Here is a 27258-nt window from a genome sequence, read left to right as displayed (position 1 = left end):
ATGACCTGAGCCAAAACTAAGAGTCAGACGCTTAACCAACTGAGCCACCCAGGTGCCCTAATGCTCCCAATTTTTTCAGAACACCATTTTGAGAGTCACATGATCTAATATTTGGCCAATACCTTTGTCTGCCTTCCTCATATCATAAGGGGTTGGACTGTGATCCCCAAGTTTCTTTTCACCATTAACATAGGTTGTGACTGTAGTATTGATGCCACTGTCCTGGTAGATGTTCTTTCCTCATCTCCCCTGAATGGTTAATGTGAAGTGTACACAGAATGACTTGAGTTCTCTTTTCCCCCTTTCTTTAAAAAATTTTTAAAGGTTTTATTTATTTGACATAGAGATAGAGAGCACAAGTAGGCAGAGAGGCAGGCAGAGGAAGAAGGAGTAGCAGGCTCCCCACTGGGCAGGGAACCCGATGTGGGGCTCGATCCCAGGAACCTGGGATCATGACCGAAGCCGAAGGCAGATGCTTAATCGACTGAGCCATCCAGGTGCCCCTCTCATTTCCGCTTTGTAAAGAACGATCATGCATAAATACAGCCACAACATGTATTGCAAAGGGTCGCAGTTAAGAGTATCATTTAATTGTCATATGCTTGACACTGACCATTTTATTAGATGTTCAGTCATTACTATAATGTAGACAAATAATAATGAGTTAAAGATGCACCAACTACAGACTTTAGAGATCTCTGAATTCATGACAAAGTTGTTAATTGGCATTGGCAAGCTTGTTATTTCCTATAAGTACAAGGGAAGGAAGTATTAAAAGTCATCGTCTTAATTTAAGAGAGGAAATTAATGTTTCCTAAAAAATTCTCTTCTAGCGAAGGAAGCCCATCCCCCAGAATGGAGCTGCTGCATAATATTGACCCGAACTTTGTGGATATTTCACCATGTGAGTACCTCATTTATTGCTACTAAATTCAATCGCTTTAGCTCCCGAAGACATTTTATGCCCTAGTGTGTCTCCAGCCTCACTTCATCCTTTTCTAGGATCCTTTTCCTGAGTTTGCGCTCAGGACAAAGAGTTCTGCGTAATACCAGTTCTGCTGACCTCACTGTCACTTTGGTGCCCTGGAGGGTAGATGCTGTTTTTCTCTCTGCACTTACTGGCTATATGACCGTCACGCCATTCCATCTCCCTGCTTCAACTTTACCATAGGCTCTCAGTGGCTCCTCCTCCCTGGGAACGTCATGTTGTTGTTGCTATCTTCTCACGTGAGAGCTCCAGAGCCGCCTTCAGGGAACCCAAGATCAGATAAGCCACCACATCGCGCAGTGGAGCTGGCCAGGTGCTGCTCAGCACCTGTGTATCCCAAGTGTGGCTCCCCTAGCAATCCTCGAAGTCATTTGGCTTGATTTTGTGTTTTGCCTAAGTTAAGCAATAGGTTCATTCTTTCTTCAAGGAAAGAAGCCATTTTGGCTCTCAGATCACAACAGATTGTAATAGTCCTGTTTAAATTCCATGCTAGTGGCCCTGTGAACCCTAGCCTGGTGAATTTGGGTCTGGAAAGCCTTAGCTCTTAGGCCCTTTGTCCTGCCTCCCTCATTAAGCGTCATCTGAAGACTCTTCACAGGAACAGTGCTCTTCCATTTCATTCATTCCCTTGGGCGCTGACATTCCCTCCTTTCTAGACATATGGCCACACCCTTCATTCCTTCATTCTGTCGTTCAGGCTTTCCTGACTTCTTGGTCCTCTCCAGTCTGTGCTGCAACTTGCCCCGGGATTTCCCTGCGCAGACAACAACCTCACACTGGTTGTGTGTCAATGGGCACTTGAGCCCCTGCTCTCCGCACCGGCCACCTCCAGCCAGTCCTTGCCCTGCTAGACACATGCAGATCATCCTGTTTTGTCTTGAATATGCTTTTCTCTGTGGCTGAAACACCTTTCCCTGCCCTTCCACGATTTTTCTCCATCCCTTAAAACTCAACATAAATGTCCCATGTATGCGAATGCTTCTTGGAACCCCAGAATATCCTTCCTCAGCAGCCTTTTGTGTGTATCTGTGTGTAGAGCCTTCAGCAAATTCTCTTGTATGTGCCTTCATTTCCCACCAAGGTGAGAGCTCCTGGAAGTCAGGATCTGTGTCTTATTTATCTTTTCATCCTTGTAAGTTAACATGAATACCCAGCAGTGGGCAGGCCCTCAGTGATGATTTCTTGACTAAATGGAAGATTGCTGGGATAGAATTAGCACCCAAGTGGAAAGAAAACGGCCTGAGGCAGGTCGGGATGGATATAGTATGGAGAAACTGCTATTTCTCTCACATGTCAGTGAGAGGCAGGGTGATAGTAGGTGTGTTTGGTAGCCACTAGCCATAGGTGGCTTTTAAACACTTGAAATGTAGCTAATTGTGAATTGAGATGTGCTGCAAGTATAAAATACACATCAGATTGTGACGACTTAGTATGAAAAATGTGAAATATATCATAATATATACTTATACTCATTGAAATGGCAATATTTTGATATGTTGAATTAAATTTATTATTAATTTCCCATGTTTCCTTTTCCCTTTGTGGGTTGATAGAGAATTCTATGTGAATAGAGAATTCTATGTGGTTGATAGAGAATTTAAAATTACTTGTGAGTTTGCTTTGTATTTCTAGTAGTCTAGAAGGATTGTTGTGGCAGGTGCTGGGCAGTAATTGGATCAGCTGTGTAGGAGGAGCACAGACCCATGACTACTTATGGTGGCCACGACCTCCGTGGTTTCTAACCTTTTCTGTGCCCCAGCACACCAAAGGGGTGTGACACATTCTAGTCTATAATTGGCTCAATAGAGCAGTGATTCTTAACCAGTGATCCCAGAATTTCCAGGGGTGGCCAGAAGGAAAGAGGAGAGGCAGGAAGGGTTTGTGAAACTTCTAGGTAGTTTAATGCCCTGAGAAACCCGGTATGACATCCAAGGAGGCCTTCCACTCATCAAGCTGAATTTTTCTTAGCATCAGAAGCTGTGAGGGGTGAGGGAGGGGGTGCCTGGGTGGCTCAGTTGGTTAGGTGTGTGAATCTTGGTTTGGGCCCAGGTCATGCTCTCAGGATCGTGAGATGGAGCCTCATATTGGGCTCCATGCTCAGCTGGAGTCTGCTTACCATTCTCTCTCTCCCTCTGCCTCTGCTCCTCCCCACCGCTTGCATGTGAATGCTTTTTCTCTTGGAAGGGAGGGAGGAGGGAATAGGGAGGGTAAGAGAGAGGGAGGAAGGAAGGAAGAAAGAAAACAAACAAAACTGGGAGCTTGAGTTCTGTATTTCCGTGTAACCCAGCCACAGCACTGCTGGCTGCTGGGCTTCTAGCACAACCTGCTCTGGTTTTTGCGATCTTCCCACAGGGCCCCAGCTCAGTCCCAGCACGGGCACAAGTTTTCTCCCATATAAAAGTTAAAGGAGGGCACGGAAATCAGAAGAGAGAATCATTTTACTTTTGCCACCCATAGATTATAAGGCCTTAAACAAGTCCCTCGACTTTTCTTCAACTCAGTTTCCCAAATATTGAATTATGGACTTACAATGACCCTTTACTGCTGTCCCAAGTTCAGAGACATTTTTCTGGCCTTCTGCAGCCCCCAGCCCCTCCCCGAAGCCCACTCCAGACCTCACTGTTGGCCCTCCCTGCCAACCAGGACTCTTGCTCTGACTCCTGCTTATAATGAGGGACATTGTCTGCTGTTGGCGTCAACACATGACCACATTCATTGTTGGTCTGCATTCACTTCTGTCTCTGCCTGCAAGCAGCAAAGTGCCCCTCCCGCCACCTTGTATACAACACCTCAAGCTTTTCTCCCCAGTTCTTATATTCATTTCCATCCACTGTGCAATAGAAGCTAAAATAAGGAGAACTATCTTTGGGGGCACCCTGCTTCATAGGAGGATGCTGCCAGCCCATTTCCTTTAATATGCAGTTAATTTGGGGGTGGGGTGGATGAAATCTAGCTCTAAGAAAATTTGTATTTATAGGACAACAACCAAGTCTGTGAATCCTATTTATAGTGTATGTTTTATGAATATGTTCTAGAGGCTTTGCGGAATAAAATCATTTAGCAGCCAATCTAGAGTGTAAATTACAGATTGACCGTTGAGTCAGTGTTATCCCAGGATGGTGTCTTTGGTTTCTAACTCCAACACTTCCTAGATTGTTTGTCCTTACTAGAGCACAGGAGGATGACATCCCATCTCTACCTTCCCAACAACCACTTTACCAGTTTCCTCACCTGTGAAGCAAAGATTGAATTAAATGGTGTCTCAGGTCCCTTCCACCTTCAACATTCTGTGGGTCCTTATATAAATAAGGCCTCAAAGGAGCAAAGCTGCTGACTCAGTTTCTCTCCTTTTCTTTTTTTTTTTTTTTTTTTTTTTTTTTTTTTTTAAATTACAGTTCTTTTATTTTTATATTTTTTTTTTATTTTTTATAAACATATATTTTTTATATACATATATTTTTATCCCCAGGTCTGTGAATCACCAGGTTTACACACTTCACAGCACTCACCAAATCACATACCCTCCCCAATGTCCATAATCCCACCCCCTTCTCCCCAACCCCCTCCCCCCGGCAACCCTCAGTTTGTTTTGTGAGATTAAGAGTCACTTATGGTTTGTCTCCCTCCCAATCCCATCTTGTTTCATTTATTCTTCTACCCACTTAAGCCTCCATGTTGCATCACCACTTCCTCATATCAGGGAGATCATATGATAGTTGTCTTTCTCTGCTTGACTTATTTCGCTAAGCATGATACGCTCTAGTTCCATCCATGTTGTTGCAAATGGCAAGATTTCATTTCTTTTGATGGCTGCATAGTATTCCATTGTGTATATATACCACATCTTCTTGATCCATTCATCTGTTGATGGACATCTAGGTTCTTTCCATAGTTTGGCTATTGTGGACATTGCTGCTATAAACATTCGGGTGCATGTGTCCCTTTGGATCACTACATTTGTATCTTTAGGGTAAATACCCAATAGTGCAATTGCTGGGTCATAGGGCAGTTCTATTTTCAACATTTTGAGGAACCTCCATGCTGTTTTCCAGAGTGGCTGCACCAGCTTGCATTCCCACCAACAGTGTAGGAGGGTTCCCCTTTCTCCGCATCCTCGCCAGCATCTGTCATTTCCTGACTTGTTGATTTTAGCCATTCTGACTGGTGTGAGGTGATATCTCATTGTGGTTTTGATTTGTATTTCCCTGATGCCAAGTGATATGGAGCACTTTTTCATGTGTCTGTTGGCCATCTGGATGTCTTCTTTGCAGAAATGTCTGTTCATGTCTTCTGCCCATTTCTTGATTGGATTATTTGTTCTTTGGGTGTTGAGTTTGCTAAGTTCTTTATAGATTCTGGACACTAGTCCTTTATCTGATATGTCGTTTGCAAATATCTTCTCCCATTCTGTCAGTTGTCTTTTGATTTTGTTAACTGTTTCCTTTGCTGTGCAAAAGCTTTTGATCTTGATGAAATCCCAGTAGTTCATTTTTTCCCTTGCTTCCCTTGCCTTTTGCGTTGTTCCTAGGAAGATGTTGCTGCGGCAGAGGTCGAAGAGGTTGCTGCCCGTGTTCTCCTCAAGGATTTTGATGGATTCCTTTCGTACATTGAGGTCCTTCATCCATTTTGAGTCTATTTTTGTGTGTGGTGTAAGGAAATGGTCCAATTTCATTTTTCTGCATGTGGCTGTCCAATTTTCCCAGCACCATTTATTGAAAAGGCTGTCTTTTTTCCATTGGACATTCTTTCCTGCTTTGTCGAAGATTAGTTGACCATAGAGTTGAGGGTCTATTTCTGGGCTCTCTATTCTGTTCCATTGATCTATGTGTCTGTTTTTGTGCCAGTACCATGCTGTCTTGATGATGACAGCTTTGTAATAGAGCTTGAAGTCCGGAATTGTGATGCCACCAACGTTGGCTTTCTTTTTCAATATCCCTTTGGCTATTCGAGGTCTTTTCTGGTTCCATATAAATTTTAGAATTATTTGTTCCATTTCTTTGAAAAAGATGGATGGTACTTTGATAGGAATTGCATTAAATGTGTAGATTGCTTTAGGTAGCATAGACATTTTCACAATATTTATTCTTCCAATCCAGGAGCATGGAACATTTTTCCATTTCTTTGTGTCTTCCTCAATTTCTTTCATGAGTACTTTATAGTTTTCTGAGTATAGATTCTGTGTCTCTTTGGTTAGGTTTATTCCTAGGTATCTTATGGTTTTGGATGCAATTGTAAATGGGATTGACTCCTTAATATCTCTTTCTTCTGTCTTGCTGTTGGTGTAGAGAAATGCAACTGATTTCTGTGCATTGATTTTATATCCTGACACTTTACTGAATTCCTGTATAAGTTCTAGCAGTTTTGGAGTGGAGTCTTTTGGGTTTTCCACATATAGTATCATATCATCTGCGAAGAGTGATAATTTGACTTCTTCTTTGCCGATTTGGATGCCTTTAATTTCCTTTTGTTGTCTGATTGCTGAGGCTAGGACCTCTAGTACGATGTTGAATAGCAGTGGTGATAATGGACATCCCTGCCGTGTTCCTGACCTTAGCGGAAAAGCTTTCAGTTTTTCTCCATTGAGAATGATATTTGCGGTGGGTTTTTCATAGATGGCTTTGATGATATTGAGGTATGTGCCCTCTATCCCTACACTTTGAAGAGTTTTGATCAGGAAGGGATGTTGTACTTTGTCAAATGCTTTTTCAGCATCTATTGAGAGTATCATATGGTTCTTGTTCTTACTTTTATTGATGTGTTGTATCACATTGACTGATTTGCGGATGTTGAACCAACCTTGCAGCCCTGGAATAAATCCCACTTGGTCGTGGTGAATAATCTTTTTAATGTACTGTTGAATCCGATTGGCTAGTATTTTGTTGAGTATTTTCGCATCTGTGTTCATCAAGGATATCGGTCTATAGCTCTCTTTTTTGGTGGGATCCTTGTCTGGTTTTGGGATCAAGGTGATGCTGGCCTCATAAAATGAGTTTGGAAGTTTTCCTTCCATTTCTATTTTTTGGAACAGTTTCAGGAGAATAGGAATTAGTTCTTCTTTAAATGTTTGGTAGAATTCCCCCGGGAAGCCGTCTGGCCCTGGGCTTTTGTTTGTTTGGAGATTTTTAATGACTGTTTCAATCTCCTTACTGGTTATGGGTCTGTTCAGGCTTTCTATTTCTTCATGGTTCAGTTGTGGTAGTTTATATGTTTCTAGGAATGCATCCATTTCTTCCAGATTGTCAAATTTATTGCCGTAGAGTTGCTCATAGTATGTTCTTATAATAGTTTGTATTTCCTTGGTGTTAGTTGTGATCTCTCCTCTTTCATTCATTATTTTATTTATTTGGGTCCTTTCTCTTTTCTTTTTGATAAGTCGGGCCAGGGGTTTATCAATTTTATTAATTCTTTCAAAGAACCAGCTCCTAGTTTCGTTGATTTGTTCTATTGTTTTTTTGGTTTCTATTTCATTGATTTCTGCTCTGATCTTTATGATTTCTCTTCTCCTGCTGGGCTTAGGGTTTCTTTCTTGTTCCTTCTCCAGCTCCTTTAGGTGTAGGGTTAGGTTGTGTACCTGAGACCTTTCTTGTTTCTTGAGAAAGGCTTGTACCGCTATATATTTTCCTCTCAGGACTGCCTTTGTTGTGTCCCACAGATTTTGAACCGTTGTATTTTCATTATCATTTGTTTCCATGATTTTTTTCAATTCTTCTTTAATTTCCCGGTTGACCCATTCATTCTTTAGAAGGATACTGTTTAGTCTCCATGTATTTGGGTTCTTTCCAAACTTCCTTTTGTGGTTGAGTTCTAGCTTTAGAGCATTGTGGTCTGAAAATATGCAGGGAATGATCCCAATCTTTTGATACCGGTTGAGTCCTGATTTAGGACCGAGGATGTGATCTATTCTGGAGAATGTACCATGTGCACTAGAGAAGAATGTGTATTCTGTTGCTTTGGGATGAAATATTCTGAATATATCTGTGATGTCCATCTGGTCCAGTGTGTCATTTAAGGCCTTTATTTCCTTGCTGATCTTTTGCTTGGATGACCTGTCCATTTCAGTGAGGGGAATATTAAAGTCCCCTACTATTATTGTATTGTTGTTTATGTGTTTCTTTGATTTTGTTATTAATTGGTTTATATAGTTGGCTGCTCCCACGTTGGGGGCATAGATATTTAAAATTGTTAAATCTTCTTGTTGGACAGACCCTTTGAGTATGATATAGTGTCCTTCCTCATCTCTTATTACAGTCTTTGGCTTAAAATCTAATTGATCTGATATAAGGATTGCCACTCCTGCTTTCTTCTGATGTCCATTAGCATGGTAAATTCTTTTCCACCCCCTCACTTTAAATCTGGAGGTGTCTTCGGGCTTAAAATGTGTTTCTTGGAGGCAACATATAGATGGGTTTTGTTTTTTTATCCATTCTGATACCCTGTGTCTTTTGACAGGGGCATTTAGCCCATTCACATTCAGGGTAACTATTGAGAGATATGAATTTAGTGCCATTGTATTGCCTGTAAGGTGACTGTTACTGTATATGGTCTCTGTTCCTTTCTGATCTACCACTTGTAGGCTCTCTCTTTGCTTAGAGGACCCCTTTCAATATTTCCTGTAGAGCTGGTTTGGTATTTGCAAATTCTTTCAGTTGTTGTTTGTCCTGGAAGCTTTTAATCTCTCCTTCTATTTTCAATGATAGCCTAGCTGGATATAGTATTCTTGGCTGCATGTTTTTCTCGTTTAGTGCTCTGAAAATATCATGCCAGCTCTTTCTGGCCTGCCAGGTCTCTGTGGATAAGTCAGCTGCCAATCTAATATTTTTACCATTGTATGTTACAGACTTCTTTTCCCGGGCTGCTTTCAGGATTTTCTCTTTGTCATTGAGACTTGTAAATTTTACTATTATGTGACGGGGTGTGGGCCTATTCTTATTTATTTTGAGGGGCATTCTCTGAACCTCCTGAATTTTGATGCTTGTTCCCTTTGCCATATTGGGGAAATTCTCCCCAATAATTCTCTCCAGTATACCTTCTGCTCCCCTCTCACTTTCTTCTTCTTCTGGAATCCCAATTATTCTAATGTTGTTTCGTCTTATGGTGTCACTTATTTCTCGAATTCTCCCCTCGTGGTCCAGTAGCTGTTTGTCCCTCTTTTGATCAGCTTCTTTATTCTCTGTCATTTGGTCTTCTATATCACTAATTCTTTCTTCTGCCTCATTTATCCTAGCAGTGAGAGCCTCCATTTTTGATTGCACCTCATTAATAGCTTTTTTGATTTCAACTTGGTTAGATTTTAGTTCTTTTATTTCTCCAGAAAGGGCTTTTATATCTCTCGAGAGGGTTTCTCTAATATCTTCCATGCCTTTTTCGAGCCCGGCTAGAACCTTGAGAATTGTCATTCTGAACTCTAGATCTGACATATTACCGATGTCTGTATTGATTAGGTCCCTAGCCTTCGGTACTGCCTCTTGTTCTTTTTTTTGTGGTGAATTTTTACGTCTTGTCATTTTGTCCAGATAAGAGTAAATGAAGGGGCAAGTAAAATACTAAAAGGGTGGCAACAACCCCAGGAAAATATGCTTTAGCCAAATTAGAAGAGATCCAAAATCGTGAGTGGGGAGAAAGGGGATAAAAAGAGGTTCAAAAAGGAAGAAAGAAAAAAGAAAAAAAAAAAAAAAAAAAAAAAAAAAAAAAAGAAAAGAATTTTTTTTTAAAAAAGAAAACACCTAAGAAAAATGTAAAAAAAAATATATATATATTAGATAAACTAGTAAAAAATCGTTAAAAAAGAAAAAGGTAACAGTTAAAAAAAAAAAATTTTACCCGAAGGCGAGAAAAAAAAAAAAAAAAAAATGAAAAAGAAAAAATTAAATTAACTGCAAGACTAAAAAAAATCACAGGAAAAAAGCCATGAGTTCCGTGCTTGGCTTTCTCCTCCTCTGGAATTCTGCTGCTCTCCTTGGTATTGAAACCGCACTCCTTGGTAGGTGAGCTTGGTCTCGGCTGGATTTCTTGTTGATCTTCTGGGGGAGGGGCCTGTTGTAGTGATTTTCAAGTGTCTTTGCCCCAGGCGGAATTACACCGCCCTTACCCGGGGCCGGGGTGAGTAATCCGCTCGGGTTTGCTTTCAGGAGCTTTTGTTCCCTGAGCGCTTTCCGTAGAGTTCCAGAGGACGGGAATACAAATGGCGGCCTCCTGGTCTCCGGCCCGGAGGAGCCGAGAGCCCAGGGCCCCACTCCTCAGTGCGCCCTCAGAGAACAGCGCCCAGTTACTCCCGTCTGCCTGACCTCCGGCCGCGCTCCGAGCTCACCGAGCCTGCGACCGGTTCAAGGTAACACGGAGCTGCGAGCTTACTGTCGGCTCTGTCTCTGTAGCCGGCTTTCCCGTTCCAATACCCGCAAGCTCTGCGACACTCAGACACCCCCGATCCTTCTGTGACCCTGCGGGACCTGAGGCCACGCTGACCCCGCGTGGGCTTCGCCCCGGTTTAGCCTCTGGAGCGATGTCCCTCCGCGGAGCAGACTTTTAAAAGTCCTGATTTTGTGCGCGGTTGCTCCGCCGCTTGCCGGGAGCCGGCCCCTCCCCCCGGGGTCTATCTTCCCGTCGCTTTGGATTCACTTCTCCGCCGGTCCTACCTTTCAGAAAGTGGTTGTTTTTCTGTTTCCAGAATTGCTGTTCTTCTTCTCTTCGATCTGCCGATGGATTTTCAGGTGTTTGCAATCTTTAGATAAGCTATCTAGCTGATCTCCGGCTAGCTGAAGCAGTCTCAGCTTGCTACTTCTCCGCCATCTTGACTCCTCCCCTTTTTTTTTTTTTTTTAAAGATTTTATTTATTTATTTATTTGACAGAGAGAGATCACAAGTAGGCAGAGAGGCAGGCAGAGAGAGAGGAGGAAGCAGGCTCCCTGCTGAGCAGAGAGCCCGATGCGGGACTCGATCCCAGGACCCTGAGATCATGACCCGAGCCGAAGGCAGTGGCTTAACCCACTGAGCCACCCAGGCGCCCCAGTTTCTCTCCTTTTCCACCCCGCGCTCATTACTAAGCAGTGACATAGCCAAAGGTGTCCTTGTACACGGATAAATACAAGTGAGAATGTTAGAAACATTATAAGTGCTAGAGTAATTTGAATTGTAGGATTTCGTTATTACTACATCCTGCCCACTTTTCTGTTCCCCATTCTAAAACATCACTGCATCGATCCACTTTTCCGTCTGCCCTCTCCCCTTTAGTGGGTCTTGTTGGGGGTTGTGGACCAATGTCTCATCCTATCATGAATCAGAGGAACAATCATTAGACATTTCCTGGCAGAGCCCTATCTTCTAAGTAGTACCACATCCTCTCAGAAGCTGGCCTTTTGGGGTTTAGCAGCTTTACCCCCTCCCTCTTACTCTAAGAGTACAGGGCATCCCCTCTACTGGTGGAGTTCGGTCTTTTTTCATGGCCGCAGACCCTTGGTACATTGTAGGTTGGCTATGAATACTAAAGATATTCTCAGAAGACCGGGACAGACAAAGACACACACCACAGGTTGTAGCATTTCCCACAGACCAGGAGATTCTGCAGTAAAGCAGAAACAGACTCAAAGAACCACAGCTCACACCCACTAGGATGGCTACTATGAAAAGTAAAAAAGAAAGGAAGAAAGAAAAAAAGGAAGGAAAATAACAAGTGTTGGTGAGGATGTGGAGAAATGGCACCACTTAGGCGCATTGGTGGGCATGTAAATTGGGAATGCACAGCTGGTGGGACAAAAGGATAAATAAAATGTGGTATGCACATACCGTGGGCTACTGTTTAGCGTTAAAGAGGAAGGAAATTCTGGCACACGGTACACTGTGGATGAACCTTGAGAACACTTGTGAAATAAGCCAGTCACGAAAAGACAAATACTGCAGGATTCCATTTAATGCGGTACATACAGTCAAAATTTATAGAGACAGGAGAGTAGAAAAAGGGCTGCCAGAGGTTGGAGGGGGCGAGATGGGGAGTTTGTGTTTAATGGCTGTAGTTTCAATTTTGCAAGATGAAGAGAGTTCAGTGGGGGGATGTGGTACAGGTTGCACAGCCATGTGAATGTACTTAGTACCATTGAACCGGACACTTAAAAACAGTTAAAATGGTAAATTTTGTATTTTTTTTTACCACAATTAAAAATATGGGGGCACCTGGGTGGCTCAGTGGGTTAAGCCGCTGCCTTCGGCTCAGGTCATGATCTCAGGGTCCTGGGATCGAGTCCCACATCGGGCTCTCTGCTCAGCAGGGAGCCTGCTTCCTTCTCTCTCTATGCCTGCCTCTCTGCCTACTTGTGATCTCTCTCTGTCGAATAAATAAATAAAATCTTAAAAAAAAAAAAATATGTGTTGCAACATGCAAAACCAAAGAAGAGCCTAGAAATTCATGAGGCCAGGGTCTATATCTTTTTCATTTACTGCCATATCCCCAGTGCACAGCCCAGAGCCCACCATCATGGTCATTTCTCGCCAAATCCTTCTTAATGAATGATAGTAGATCATCAGGTTAAAGTCATTGTCTTACTGTCTCTTAGCCTTTCCTGAACCTAAAGGTATCTCCCGATGGCAATTCACACCCACCTTTAATCCCTGAACTTACAGCTTACATTTTGTTCCTAAAAAAAAATAATTTAAAATTAGGAAGTGGCTGGTGACCATTAACATTATCCTATACAGATGTTTGAAACTACCTATCCAGTTTGTAAATGCCTACTCTCATGCTTGCCTGCAACCAGAAGGGAGGATGTGGGATTTCCCCTCCCTTTCTTCAGTCCCTTTGCTAGATCTCTATGAGAGATGAGTATATATACTACTACTACTACTACTACTACTACTTCTTCTTCTTCTTCTTCTTCTTCTTCTTCTTCTTCTTCTTTTAATTATCAGGAAAATAAATTTACAATTTTATTTTATTTCAATATTACCAGATAAATAAAATTTTATTGGATAAGACATGAGGATATCAGAACTTATTTTTTTAACCATAGAATATTTGTATTATTAATCACTAAGTGTTTCAAGAAGGTTCATGAATTCTTAAGCATTATGAAATACTTCTAAAGTCCCTGCCTGTGCACTTGGCTCAGCCTCACTTCCCCTCGGAGTCCGGGGCCCTGCTGCTTCTTGCTCTTCTCTTCTCTTTGTGTTCCATTCTTGGCAAGTTCCCTTGCATTGTTTCATTGCTCACTGTCCTCTCCATGCCCTGTCTCTAGCTCTGCTTTTATCTCCACGTCAACCCTCACCCCCATGGCCAGCGTCAGACCTGTGGGCTGTAATTGCTTTCCTGTGTGCTTTGAGGAAACTTTCTATTCATCTTTAAAGGCTTTGTTCTGAGGTAACCTTGGACAGACACGTTTTGGATTCTGTTCAGATAGTACCTTTTTCTCTTCCCTCCTTCCTTTCTAAGAATAGATTCTAAGAATTATTTATTCCCATGTGTCTTTAAAATACTTCTTTCTAGGGGAGCCTGGGTGGCTCGGTCAGCTAAGCGTCTAACTTCGGCTCAGGTCATGATTTCAGGGTTCTGGGATCGAGCCCCACATCCGGCTCCCTGCTCAGCAGGGAGTCTCCTTCTCCCTCTGCTTCTTCCCGTTCCTCCTGCTTGTGTTCTCTCTCTCTCTATGTCTGTCTCTCAAATAAATAAATAAAATCTTTGAAAATAAATAAATATTTCTTTCCAGTAGGCTAACCTAGACTCAGTGTCCTTCTTGAGCAGTACAGGGTAGTCAGTGGAGGAGACCTGTGAGAGCCCTAGGGACAGGGATGATGCCCTTTAAGCTAATTCATGGGAAGCCTGGAACTCTCTGAAGTGGTAGGGAGCAGCCGAGATTCCAGTTAGGCCCTGAGATACTGCAGGTGTGAGCCTAGCTCGACAGGCTTCTGAGGAGCCTCTGCTCCAAACGCCCTCAGGTTCTAGCCAGCATGCCTCAGACCACGAGAACAACTAATTTCAGAGGGGTTAGTTTGCCTTAGAGAAAATATATACACCCATCCCACAGGCAGCAGGCTTGACATGCGCTGTTCTGAAGTGATGAGCCCACACCATCTGAGACCACAACTCACCTTGGATTTCAGATGTGACATTCTGTGTATCGTTAGAATTCTCTCATACATCTGGTTGTATGACTCTCATACATCTGGCTGTATGATGTATACATATACACCTGACACACGTGCGTGCCTACAAAGCGCTCAGATTCTTCTGGTAGGAGCTTGGTCATAGACGAAGGGCACTGACAGATGTTAGCAGTTTCCACACCACCAAAGGCCAAGTCTTCAAAGTGTTTCTGTACAGCTTTGTTACTATTTCACTTAAAAGGCCTCCTTTCTTTAAAGGTTATAATGAGATGTTATTTCTGCTCTTGATTACAGAGTAAAAGAAGAGTCTTTCCCTCCCTCTCTCTCGCACACATTTTCTGTGGTAAAATTGCCAATTCTGTACACAAGATCTAAGAGCTGTCCAGGTTTGCGTGCTCGGCGCGCCTTCCTGTTTCCTCTGTACAGCAACATTTAGTCCGTTTCTGAGACGATTTCGTCAGCAGGTACAAGCTAGGTACTGATGTAGGTACTGGAGATCAGTTAGACTTTAAGTTTTGTTAGAAGCTGGTCTGGAAGAGGCCATGGACATGGCCTGTCCCTTCCCAGCTTGCCAGCTATCCATGATCCCCAGCTGCCCACAGCCTCGTGCAGACGCCTGAGCTACAACCTCCGTCATTCAGCTTACACGACCCCTCAGCATGGTTGCAGTGCCCACCTTCAGCCCCCTTCCTCTTCTTGTGCTTTTCTGACACTTCTCTAGGGACCAGTTCGCATCACTGCTCCTCCATGAAGCTCTGCCTCCAAACTGGAGTGTCTCGAGCTTTTCTGGAGCATCCTAGGACACTGAGCTCTTGCCACCTCATGCGTGATCATTTATATTCCTGTGTTTTACCCATCCAGAGCTGTCAGTTCCAAGGTGGGCGAGATTTCATCTGTAACCCTTTCAATCCCCCACTGCTTTGTTTACTGGGAGGAGGGAGATGGAGAAGAGGGGGAGAGGGAGAGAGAATCTCAAGTTTTATACCCACCGTGGAGCCTGATGCAGGCGGGGTTCGATCTTACAACCCAGGGATCCTGACCTGGGCGACAATCAAGAGTGCGATGCTAGGGTGCCTGGGTGGCTCAGTGGGTTAGGCCTCTGCCTTTGGCTCGGGTCATGGTCTCAGGGTCCTGGGACGGAGCCCCGCATCGGGCGCTCTGCTCAGCAGGGAGCCTGCTTCCCCCTCTCTCTCTGCCTACTTGTGATCTCTCTCTCTCTCTGTGTCAAATAAATATATAAAATCTTTAAAAAAAAAAAAAAAAGAGTGCAGTGCTTAACCCGCTGAGCCACCCAGGTGTTCCTCTCAATCCCTTTTGTTGTGGAGAGATTTGTACACACTGAAAGAACGCCTGCTAATAAATTAATCATTCAAGTTGGCTGTCACCCACTCACTTAATTAGAATAAATCTAGCAAGAGCAATAATATCATACTTTATTTTCAAAGCACATTCATTTCTTTCTGCGCATATTGGTGAAGTAGCAACCTTCTGCCCTTCAGCCTGAAATTAGACATTGAGCAGAATAAGAAAAGTTTGGGGGATGCGTGAAGCCCACCACCTTGCATTGCTCTCCATGCACAGAATACCAGAAATTAGAAGGCAATCAGTTTGTCCCCCCTCTTTATAATCTGGAAGGGGAAACTGAGGCAATGGTCACACACAGCTAATAAATAAGAGACCCAGAATTCAGGGCTTTCCAGGTTCGAGCCTCATACACAAGTCATGTCCTCCTAATTTAAGGAGTCTCTTTGTTTTCTGTTCTGCAAGGGATTTGGGCAAAAGGGACGTCCAGATCTGTGTTACAGCCACCCACTCAAGTGTCACTAGAGCATTACACACGTACATGTGTCTGGAAAAATGGGTCTAGCTGTGACTAACTTCCAGTTTCATATGCAACCTGACTGTGTGAGTGACAGCAGCTTCTGTGTGTAAAGACGGTTATGCAAGTCCTACAGAGCCCTGTAGTAATTCCACTGCAGGATGGTAGGGAGTGTGGGGCCAGGGCGTGTAGCCTAGCGGAACATGCAGAGTTCTGGGGTGTCCTTAAGTCTGGGTTCCAATTCCAGCTTTGACTTACTTCCTATAAGCTTGTGGATAAGTTCTCTGAGTTATCCTTTTCCTTGCTTATAAATTGAAGACAATTATATCTGTGTCTGGTAAATATGTCCCCAAAAGAGTTCATAATGATTATGTTCTGGCTACTGGGATTGGGAGAGGGGTGTCTGCACTTTCTGTTTTATGTAGTTCTCCAGTTGTAAGTTTTAGTAATGAGCACATCTCACTTCCCTAATCAGGAATGAAGCCATAAAGATAGACTTTTGAAAACCAGCCTGGAGACACGTGGGTGGCTAGTAGGTTAAGCATCTGATACCTTCAGCTCAGGTCATGATCCCAGGGTCCTGGGATTGAGTCCTGCATTGGGCACCTTGCTCAGTGGGGATCCCGCTTCTCCCTCTGCCTGCTGCTCCCCCTGCTTGTCCTCTCTCTCTCTCTCTCTCTCTCTCACACACACACACACACATACACACACACAAACAAATAAAATCTTAACAAACTAACTAACAAAAAGAAAACCAGCCCAAAGTGTTCTCATGAGACTTTCCTATCTGGAAAGCTGCTGGGTCTTCAGTGAGTGGGACTTGGGGCGCACTTGTGTCTCTGCCCCATGCCCACCTGTGGTGTGGTGGCCAAGCTAGTGTGTGAGCAGACCCTGATGGCCTCTGCTAGCGTCCCTTGTCCTTATTGAATATGGGAGCTCATTTTGCAGCTTGTCACCAAGTTAGCAGAATTCTGGGTCCCCTCTACCTGCTAATATTTGTCATTAAGCGGCTCATCAAATGTTCCTTCGTGTAGCTTAGTATGTGCCCTTGGTCGCAGAGCCTAAACTCAGGTGACTTTGCCCCTTTTTAATTTTCAAAGGCTTTTCTTCTGCCCCCTTCGCTTTGGGGAGCACTAAAGTGTGTTTGGAAATGTGGCCTTTGTGATGCCAAAGGCAGTCCCCGAAGCCTCATAACCCAACCATCCCACTTCACACAGCGCATCTCAAGTAACATACATCAAACCCTCGTTGTTAACACTTGGTGCTGGCATACTGGCTTTCATCCTGAGAAAATAAATAAACCGCACCAAACCCACAGCCCTTTAAAAACACTAATTAATCCTTACCACAGGCCTGGGCTACACAGAAATGACAAATCCCACTGCCCCAATTTTATGTTTGGAGAAATGAGAGTAAGCAACTTTTTTAAGGCTTCCCAGAGCCAGATGACAGAAGCGGACTTGAAGGGCAGGGCAGCCCTGCCTCTGGGAGAAGAGCATGTGGCCGGGGCCAGCTGCCGCCCGGCACTCCCTTCTCCACAACGCCATGTACTTACTTGCCCAGAACCCTATTTACACATCAGCTTTTCTCTTTTCCCCCAGGATTATGATGAGACCAAATCCTCTTGTCTCCAACCGACCACTTATTTCCTTCCTTTTCTTTAATTCTGGTACAGCCTAGAAATTTTAGCCTTGGCCCTCCAAGAGTAGTCTCGTAATTCTAGTTGATTCAGAGGTCTGTGCTGATTCTGACACTCAACACAAAATAGACTAGACCCTCCACGGAGTCCCTCCTGCACACCAGAGCCTGCTCAGTACCCAGGTCTGTTTGAGATTCGAGGATGTCTAGACTCACTTTTTTCTCTCCCCCTGCAGACCAGACATCTTTCCACCTCACTTCCCTAGTCTTGCAATCTACGTGGAGAAATCCTTATGACTTTCTCGAAATAGTCAACCAAGAAAGTTCGGAAAAACATAAAACCTCGTGAAATTTTGGGGGACATATCCAGTGGAATTAAAGTGTAGTAAGTCCCCTTTCTAGATATTTACTAGTCTGGTCAGATTTTTTTAGGGGCTTGAGGATACTTCTGTATAAGACTGAAATAAAACTTTTATAAAAACATTTCTGAGAAGAAAGCTGAGTACGTGGTCTCCCGTGTAATTAATCCATAACGTAAGATGTTAATAATCAGGCATTTATAAACTGAAGTCTGTTACCTCTGGCAGCAAATATCTAGGGAATGACCCCTGCTTCTGAAGAGCATTTTGAATGAGAGAAAAAACTGTGTGCCCAGGAAGTGATATTAACACAGTAATAAAATAAGTAGCAACAAATGATAAGTGATGTAAATTGGATACATAAGTGCTAAGGAGAAATAAAGAAACAGTGAGAGGCATTTGGGGGTGATTAGGATAGACTTCCTCAAAAAGTATAGTCTGAAATGGGTCCATTATTTTAATAACTTTGGTTTTATCTTTCTTGATTTAAATGTGAATGAATGAAAATAATATTTAACACTGTATTAATTTTCTATCGCTGCCAGAACAAATTACCATAAACTTAATGACTTAAAACCACACAAATTCATGTCCAATTCTGTAGGTTAAATGTCTGACATGGATCTCACTGAACAAAAATCCAGAGTGTTTGCAGGGCTATATTCCTTTCTGGATTCTCTGGGGGAGAATCCACATCTGTGCCTTTTCCAGCCTGGGGAGGCTGCTCCCCTTGCTTGGCCTGTGCCCTCTTCCTCCATCTTCAAAGCCAACAATGGAGAGTTGAGTCCCTATAACACATCACCCCAACCTTACTTCTGTCCTCATGCCTCTTCTGAGCTCTTCTACCTTTTTGAGGCTTCTTGGGATTACATTAGGCCCAGCTAGATAATCCAGGCTAATCTCCCTGTTTGAAGGTCAGCTGATTGGCAACCTTAACGCCATCTGCCATCTTAGTTCCCCTTTGTCCTATAACCTAAAATTTTCACAGGCTCTGGGGTTTAGGCCATTATTCTGTGCACCACAGACACCTACTTCGTTGCACTAGACTTTATGAAAAATGGCAAAAAATAGCTCGTAATCTACTTGGAGGGAAGAACCAAAACATACAAAAAGTTAAAAGAAAATCAAATAATAGTTCAAGGCTGCAGTAGTAGAGATGTTGCAAACTGTACTTGATTACTTGTGGATTAATTGCCATAGAGTCTGGTAGCTGCTTTTTGGTGGTGGGCTCAGTCACACAGGCTGTTTAAGGAAGGGAAGGAAGCCTTGCCTGGAACCCTGAATGAAGAGTTCCTGAGGTGGAAAGGAAAGTCCTGAGACACACGAGCGCGTGAGCAAAAGGGTGTATGTGTAAGTCTGTTGAGACAAAGGGAAGGCAGGAAGAAGATGAGATAATACAGACTGTTGTGTCGGACTGAGGAGGCTAGACTTGTTCTGCTAGAAGGGAAGCCACCAGCTTGTTTCTTATACAAGTAATACAGAGGAGAAGTGTTGTCTAGAAATTTTGACAAATACAGAAATGTTCAGAGATAAAGGTAAAAATCACCACAATCTTGCTATCCTGCTACCTCAAAGTAGCAATGTTATAATTTGTCTTTTTTTTTCTGTTTTCCCTCTTTCCCCTCTACAGACTGACACCCGCATATCACACATTTTCACAGAATTTGGATCCTATGATATATTATTTCATTGCTTAATTTGTTAACATAAGGAAGGGTGAAATTTTTCATCTTTAAAATTTTCGTTTAACAATTTTGTCTACGGCTGCATGTCATTCTCTAAACTGGATCTACAATTCTAATATGTGGAATAGGTAGTCATTAACCCTGTTTCTGCATGTGTTGCTGTATTTTCAAAGTTTCATTTATATAAATAAATCTGCAGTGACCATCCATTATTTTGAGAGGATAATGTTTAAAAGCAGAATTCCTAGGTCAAAGGGTGTAAACATTTTGAAGCTCCTTTTTTTAATCTATTGGTCATTTGCTTCCCTGAAATAATGTATGAATTATTTCTACCATCACTATGTGAGAATGTTTATTTTCTGGAATCTTGGCTACAGGGTATATTAGCATTTCTTAAAACATTTGCCAATTTTGTAAATAAAATAATGTATTGCTTTATGTTGGATCTCTTTGCTGCCGAGGTTAGGCTTATTTTTGTTTATTGGCTGTAATTACCAGTTCCTATCTTTTTCTTATGTAAAGGAAAAAATGTTTCCCTTATCAGTTTGTAAGAACTTTTTGATTATTAAAATATTCATTGTTCTTATGTAGCGAATAATTTTTCTTTTAATTTTTAGTATCTTTTAAAAAGTAAAAATTTTCACTTTGCAGAATTCTGTGTTTATAAATTTAAACAATTCTTCATCCTGAGTTCAAATATTCACTTATATTTTCTTCTAGTTCTACAAAGATTTAGTCATTTACATTTGGCGCTTTAAAAAATGTATTTGGGGCGCCTGGGTGGCTCAGTAATTAAGCAGCGGCCTTTGGCTCAGGTTATGATCCCAGGGTCCTGGGATTGAGCCCCATATCAGGCTCTGAGCTAGACAGAGAGCCCACTTCTCCCTCTCCCTCTGCCTGCTGCTCTGCTTGCTTGTGCTCTCTCTGTCAAACAAATAAAATCTTTAAAAAATTAAAAAAAAAACAAATAAAAAATGTATTTAGGTGTAACAGTGTGAATGCTAAATAAGTTTACAGTTTAAAAATAGCAAAATCATTATGGTTATGCCTACCATCTTGAAAAAAAATTAGAGATTTTAATTAAAGTTGCATCAAACTTACAGATCGTTTTGCCCATGAACATAGTATAGATGTCCTTTGATGTTGTCTTCTTGTATGACTTCCTGTAAAGTATTATAATTTTCAAGATTTTTTATTATTTATTTTTTCATATCTTGTGTTTTTGTTGCTTTTACAAATGGTCCTTTCGTGCTCGCTTCGGCAGCACATATACAAATGGTCCTTTTTTCTATTTGAATTCTGTTATTTGTTAATAAATAGGAATGCAGTTGAGTTTTGGATATTCATTTTACCTTTAGTCTTATATCCAATTAGTGTCAGTTTTAAATCCCATTACCAAATCTAATAATTTCTTGAGTTTGTATATCAGCAAGGACATTATCTTTAATAATGACAATTTGTTCCTTATTCTACTCGTGCACCTTTTACTTTTTCTTATCTTATTGCTGTTTTTATTCAGTGTTGAATAAAAATGGTGATATCAGTTACCCTTGTTTTATTCCCAGGCCAGGAGGGAAAACTTTCAAAGTATTCCCACTGACTATAATGTTCATTATAGATTTTTTATACTCTCTATCAGAGTAAAAAAACACCCTTCTGTTCCTAGTTTGTAAAATTTTCTAAATTATGAATAGGTGTTTGGTTTTTTTCAAATATTTTCTGCCTCTATATGATCATATCCATTTTTCTTTATTAATTTTCTGATGTTAAATTTGCATTTTTGAGTTACAATTTATGCATTACTAGATAAAATTTCCTAATACTTTATTCAGCATTTTTACATTCATGTTTATATATAAGAATATCTTGTTATTATGATTTCTTGAATTATCTTTGTAATATTTTGGTTAAGGTTATGCTGTTGTCATAAAATAACTTGAATGGTGTTTCCTCTTTTTGTGTCCTATGGAAGAGTATTTTTGTGCATTGGAGATACTTATCTTTTTTTCTTCCAGCTTTATGGAGATATATTTGAGATATCACATTATGTAAGTTTAAGGTATATAATGTGATGTTTTGACATATGCTTATATTATGAAATGATTACCACAATAAAGTTAGTTAACAAGCCCATTATCTCCATAGTTACCTTTTTTTTTTTTGGTATTTTGGATTTTTGGTAGTAAAACCATTTAAGACAACTTTTTAAATAATTTCCAAGTATACAGTATAGTACTGTTAACTAAATACTATGCTGTGCTTTCGGTACCCAGAACTTTTTCATCTTATAATTGGAAGTTTGTGCCTTCTAACCACCAGCTACCATTTCCTCTGTCCCCATCACCACCACCCCTGGGAACCATCAGTCCACTCTCTGGCACTATGAGTTCAGTTCTTTTTTAGATTCCATATATGAGTGAAATCATACAGTGTTTGTCCTTCTCAGTCTGACTTATTTTACTTAATATAATGCTTTTGTGGTTCATTCATGTTGTCACAAGTGGCAGGATTCTCTTCTTTCTTATGGCTGAATAGTATTATATGTACTATTATATATTTTTAATATATGTATTATATACAAAAATATATTTATATTTATATTCCATATCATCCTTATCCATTCATCCACTGATAGACACTTAGATTGTTTCCATATCTTGGCTATTATGAACAATACTGAAGTGAACATGGGAATGCCAATATCTCTTCAATATCCTGTTTTCATTTACTTTAGATATATCCCAGAAGTAGGATTGCTGGATAATATGGTAGTTCCATTTTTAATTTTTTGAGGAAACTCCATGCTATTGTTGAGGAAACTGCATACTACTTTCCGTAGTGGCTGAACCAATTCATGAGAAACAGTGCATAGGGGTTCCCTTTTATCCACAGACTTGCAAACACTTCTTGCTTTTTGATCCTTTGCCCATTTTTTAATTGGACTTTTCTTCTATTGAGTGGAATGTGTTCCTTTGGGGTATTAACTCTTAACAGATTTATGGTTTGCAAATATTTTCTCCCATTCTATAGGTTGCCTTTTCATTTCATTGATTTTTTTTTCTTTTGCTGTACAGAAGCTTTTTAGTAGTTTCACTTGACTATTTTTGCCTTTATTGTTTGTGTTTTTGGTGTCATATCCAAAAAAAAATCATTGCCAAGACCAATGCCACAAAGTTTTGTCCCTATGTTTGTGTCAAGGAGTTTTACAGTTTTAGACCTTACATTAAATCTTTTTTAGTTGATTTTTGTGTATAAGGGTCTAATTTCATTCTTTTGCATGTAGATATTCAGTTTTTCCAACAGCATTTGTGTAAGAAGTCTCCATTTGTGTAAGAAGTTTTCCAACAGCATTTGTGAAAGAAGTCTCTTTCCCCATTGTGTGTTCTTGGGTTTATTTCCGGATTCTCTATTTGTTCCATTGGCCCATATGTCTGCTTTTATGCCAGTAATTATTTACTCCCTTTGTTGTTGTATTGCTGTTGTTGTTTTTCTTAATGTAAGTTGAAAATTCAACTCATTATTTTCAGTCTTTTTAAAATATATAAAAATTTAAACCTCTAAAATTATTATTGTATACTGTATCAGCTGTATCCTATACATAGCGGTATGTTCTGTTTTTATCTATCATATATTTATTATCACAAGAAATATTTTCTTTTTTCTTCAACCCAAATAGGTTAAAATTATGTTTTGAAACTTTCAGGCATATGGCCTTTCATCATCTTTTTTTGTTTTAATTTCCATCTTAATTGCATTATTGAGAATGTAATCTTGCAAGTAGTTTTTTTTTTTAATCTTTTATCAAACTTTATGGACATTTGACCATAGCAAAATTTTTAGTTTCATGTATTGAGTTATTCATTCTTGCTTACTGTCTTCATTCGCAAAAAGTAGAGCATGAGACAAAGACTTGCATATAGTTAGTTTATTTGGGAAATTATCCCAGGATATAGGAGCGAAAAACAGATTTAATTTTATATAAATTACATATAGACTTAAGTGCTTCCTTCCTTTTACTATAATTTCATCTTGAGATAGAAATTTTATTTTGATTCTTGTTTGTTTGTTACATCTTTGAATTATCATCTTGCCATGGAAATTTCATGCATAATATACTTTCTGAAGCCTTGCATATTTGAGAATATAGCTTTCTGTTACTTTTGCCCATAATGACAGTTGGTTGGGTAAATAATCCCATGGTTATTTTTTCTTTTTTCTTCATAATTCTGTAGACTTTGCTTATGGTCTCTGGCATCTTTTGTTGCAGAAGAGTAATCTCAGTATAGCCTGATACTCTTGCTTTAGAGCTAAGTATCTTGTTTTCTCCCTCGATTGGATAATTGTAGTGTTCTATCTCTGGTACCCATAGTTAAAAACATATATGTTTTAACATAGTTAAACATACATATCACCAGTGTATTTCAATTTATTTCATCAGTTTTTCTTGGTAGAGAGTTAAAGTACTGCACAATTCAAGATTTTTTTTTATCCCAGGAAAATTTTAATCTGATAGATGTTTAGACTTTTATCTTTTTTAAATGTACTATGGTCTTTTGGGCAGTAACACCCTTACCTGTATGTTTGATATCCTTTGTCCTTCATGCGTATCTTCTGTCACTTGTCATTTTTATCTCTTTGCCATTTCCCTCCACATTTTGGGGTGAGTTCCACTTCAATGATCTTTTGTTTGTTTTTGTTAACAGATCTCGTTCTGTGTCTCTTTAATACTTCTGGTGGCATTTCAAAATAGAGTATGGCAAATCTTTTTCCTCACTGCCTCTCTGTAGGCTTTCCAGCTCTCTTTGTTTAAAAAAAATTTTTTTTCTCATCATTGTATCTTTTGCCTCCTTCATAGAGTTACTATTTCATTTGATTGTATTAAGTACACAAAGTTGAGGCTGACAGTTGACTCTTCAGTAAACGGTTGTCAGGGATGCTACATATAAGTTCGTCTCCTTTTATGTCGTGCAATATTGTCATATTTATATATATTTTATTCTGCTCCATGTTCATATGATTTTATTACTGAGTATAAAGCAGGTGGTTTTGCTAAAAATGGCATCGATTAATTATCTTTGGGTTCCATCTTGCCTGGTGTTAGGATACATTCAAATATAAAAACAGGAGGACTAGTTTATAAAAGATACATAGAACTAGCTCAGTGATCTCTCTATTAGCCAGTGGATGAGGAAAAGTTGTCTGGTGCAGTGGGCCCTCCTAGTAAGGGAAAATAGTCTCTAGGTAGTTTCTTGGTATTTGACGGAGCCCTTGACAGAGAGCCAATGTTACAGACTCTATTCCAGATATGTAAGTGGCTATGCCCAGCTCTTTCCCTGGTGCCAATGCACCTTGTGTTAGGATGGATCCTTTGTGATGCTGGAGGTGCCCTTGGACTTGCTGGCACGGGTGTTTCCTAGTCCTCTGACTCATAGTAGTGAAAGAGATTATCACTTGAAGGCTTCTTTTCTATCCTGTGACCTGCCCTGATTTCCAAAGCCTGTTAATAGGTCTCTTCCTTATTTCCGGGGGCACCATGCCATTTTCCCAGGAAAGGAGCTTTCAGTCAGCTCTAGCTTCTCCCTTTAAAATGTCAGGGGTGGTGCCCCTGGGTGGCTCAGTGGGTTAAGCCTCTGCCTTCGGCTCAGGTCATGATTTCAGGGTCCTGGGATTGAGTCCCACATCTTTGCTAAGCAGGGAGCCTGCTTCCCTCTCCCCCTCTGCCTGCCTCTCTGCCTACTTGTGATCTCTCTCTCTGTGTCAAATAAATAAATAAAATCTTTTTAAAAATAAAAATAAAACATCAGGGGTGTTAGATACCTGTGCTTAGTTGCTCTCTCACCTAAATGCCTCCACAGGAGCAGTTTTAAAGAGCGTGCATACATGGTGATGTAAGGGAGTTGAGAGCAATCACGAGGAGAAAAATCCAAAGAAACTAAGGCCAATAATGCAGGGGGTTCCAGAAACTGTCTAGGCATAATGCTCCCAGCCCTGCCCTGTCCCCCATGCCTGCATGACTTTAGAGCACACAACACCATCTGTCATAATTGTATTCTAAATATTTATCATCTTCTCCCATTAAAATATAAGTCCCATGAAGACAGACATTTTTATCTTTTGTATTCATTACTGTACGCAAGTATCTAGAACAGTGTCCCAACACAAAGCAGTTGTTGACTAAATGTCCCGCATTTAAAGGGTTTTTTTTTTTTTTTAAGATTTTTATTTATTTGACAGAGAGCGAGAATCATTTAAGAACCAGGAGAAAAGGGGGCGCCTGGGTGGCTCAGTGGGTTAAGCCGCTGCCTTCGGCTCAGGTCATGATCTTAGGGTCCTGAGATTGAGCCCCTCATCAGGCTCTCTGCTCAGCGGGGAGCCTGCTTCCTCCTCTCTCTGTGCCTGCCTCTCTGCCTGCTTGTCCTCTCTCTCTGTCAAATAAATAAATAAAATCTTAAAAAAAAAAAAAAAAAAAGAACCAAGAGAAAAGGAAAGGCTTGAGAAAGCCTTTAAAAGATCTTTTAAAAAAGAGTTTGGATAGATGTCAGAGGTATTTGATTTGTAGTAGCTAATGTTTGCTCATAAAGTAAGATATAGAAAACTTAGATTTGGTTTCCTTGCAGCTAGTGTCAGACACTCAAGTGTACTCGTGTCCAACATGAGTATAAATTTATGGTGACTTATCAGGAAGTCATGATTATTTTGGCAACTTACAAAATTCATTTCAGAGCCTTTTATATCATTTGGTAAAAATTTCTTACAGAAAATAATTCAGTGCTTATCTAACTTTTAGCTCCTTGTTGCTCAAAAGAGAAAATAAGAAAGAGGAAAGAGAAACTCAGCTCCGGTATCACTCTCCCTTATAATCATTTGCCTGAGATATAAGAATTCTTTGTAATATATATAGTTCATTTAAAGAAAGTTGAGGGAGTGTCTGGGTGCCTCAGATGGTTGGGCATCTGCCTTCTGCTCAGGTCATGATCTCCAGGTCCTGGGATCAAGCCCCAGGTCCAGCTCCCAGCTCAGCAGGGAGTCTGCTTCTCCCTCTCCCTCTACCTTTACCCCTGCTTGTGCTCTCTCTGTCTTCGCCTCTCTTTCCCTTAAATGAATAAATAAAATCTTTTTAAAATAATAAAAAATGAATTAAAAAATAAAGAAAGTTGAGGGTTGGGCTTGGGTTATTTCTTGGACAAGTTAGAATACAATTCTTGATTTTTAAGTGTTAACAAAACATGTTTAAACATTTAGATGTTAGAGACTTAAAAAAAAAAATCGAAACTTCTGCCTTCTAATTTTAACTATATTTTCAAATGTGTATGAGGTTACTTTTTCAGAATCTTTTCACAAATTAAAAAGAACAGCATATACCCTGCATTGAGCTCAAACGATTACGCATTCTTTTAAAATGAAAATGTTGACAGTGGAAACCAAATTAGAAAAGAATGCAGAGAGATGTTCATAAATCACCAGACACTTGGAAGAGCATGCAAGCAAATCTAAAAACTATGTGTTTTTCATAATTTTACATTTTCCCTCGTAAAAATCACTTTCCAGTTTGTTGAGGGCTTGGCAGCTCCTAGCATGACATCAGCTATTCCATTGTGCAGTGACTGCTTTCTTTTAGATGACTTGATGGCACTTCATCACATGTGAGTGATTAAGTTGAGTTAAAAACCAAGTGGGTTTGAG

General features: G+C 40.6%; 1 protein-coding gene across 1 annotated transcript in view; it reads left to right on the top strand.

The window, feature by feature from the left end:
- The window catches only part of ARSB (arylsulfatase B), a 181840-nt gene that overhangs the window by 110540 nt on the left and 44042 nt on the right, over positions 1-27258 (top strand). The window contains exon 6 of the mRNA XM_059175315.1: positions 834-904. Within this exon, the coding sequence (XP_059031298.1) occupies positions 834-904 (71 nt within the window). The remainder of the gene's footprint in view (positions 1-833; positions 905-27258) is intronic.

This window comes from Mustela lutreola, chromosome 5, assembly GCF_030435805.1.
Source record: "Mustela lutreola isolate mMusLut2 chromosome 5, mMusLut2.pri, whole genome shotgun sequence".
Taxonomy (NCBI): domain Eukaryota; kingdom Metazoa; phylum Chordata; class Mammalia; order Carnivora; family Mustelidae; genus Mustela; species Mustela lutreola.
Note: the sequence above shows the minus strand (reverse complement) of the source record. Positions and strands in the feature narration are given on the sequence as shown.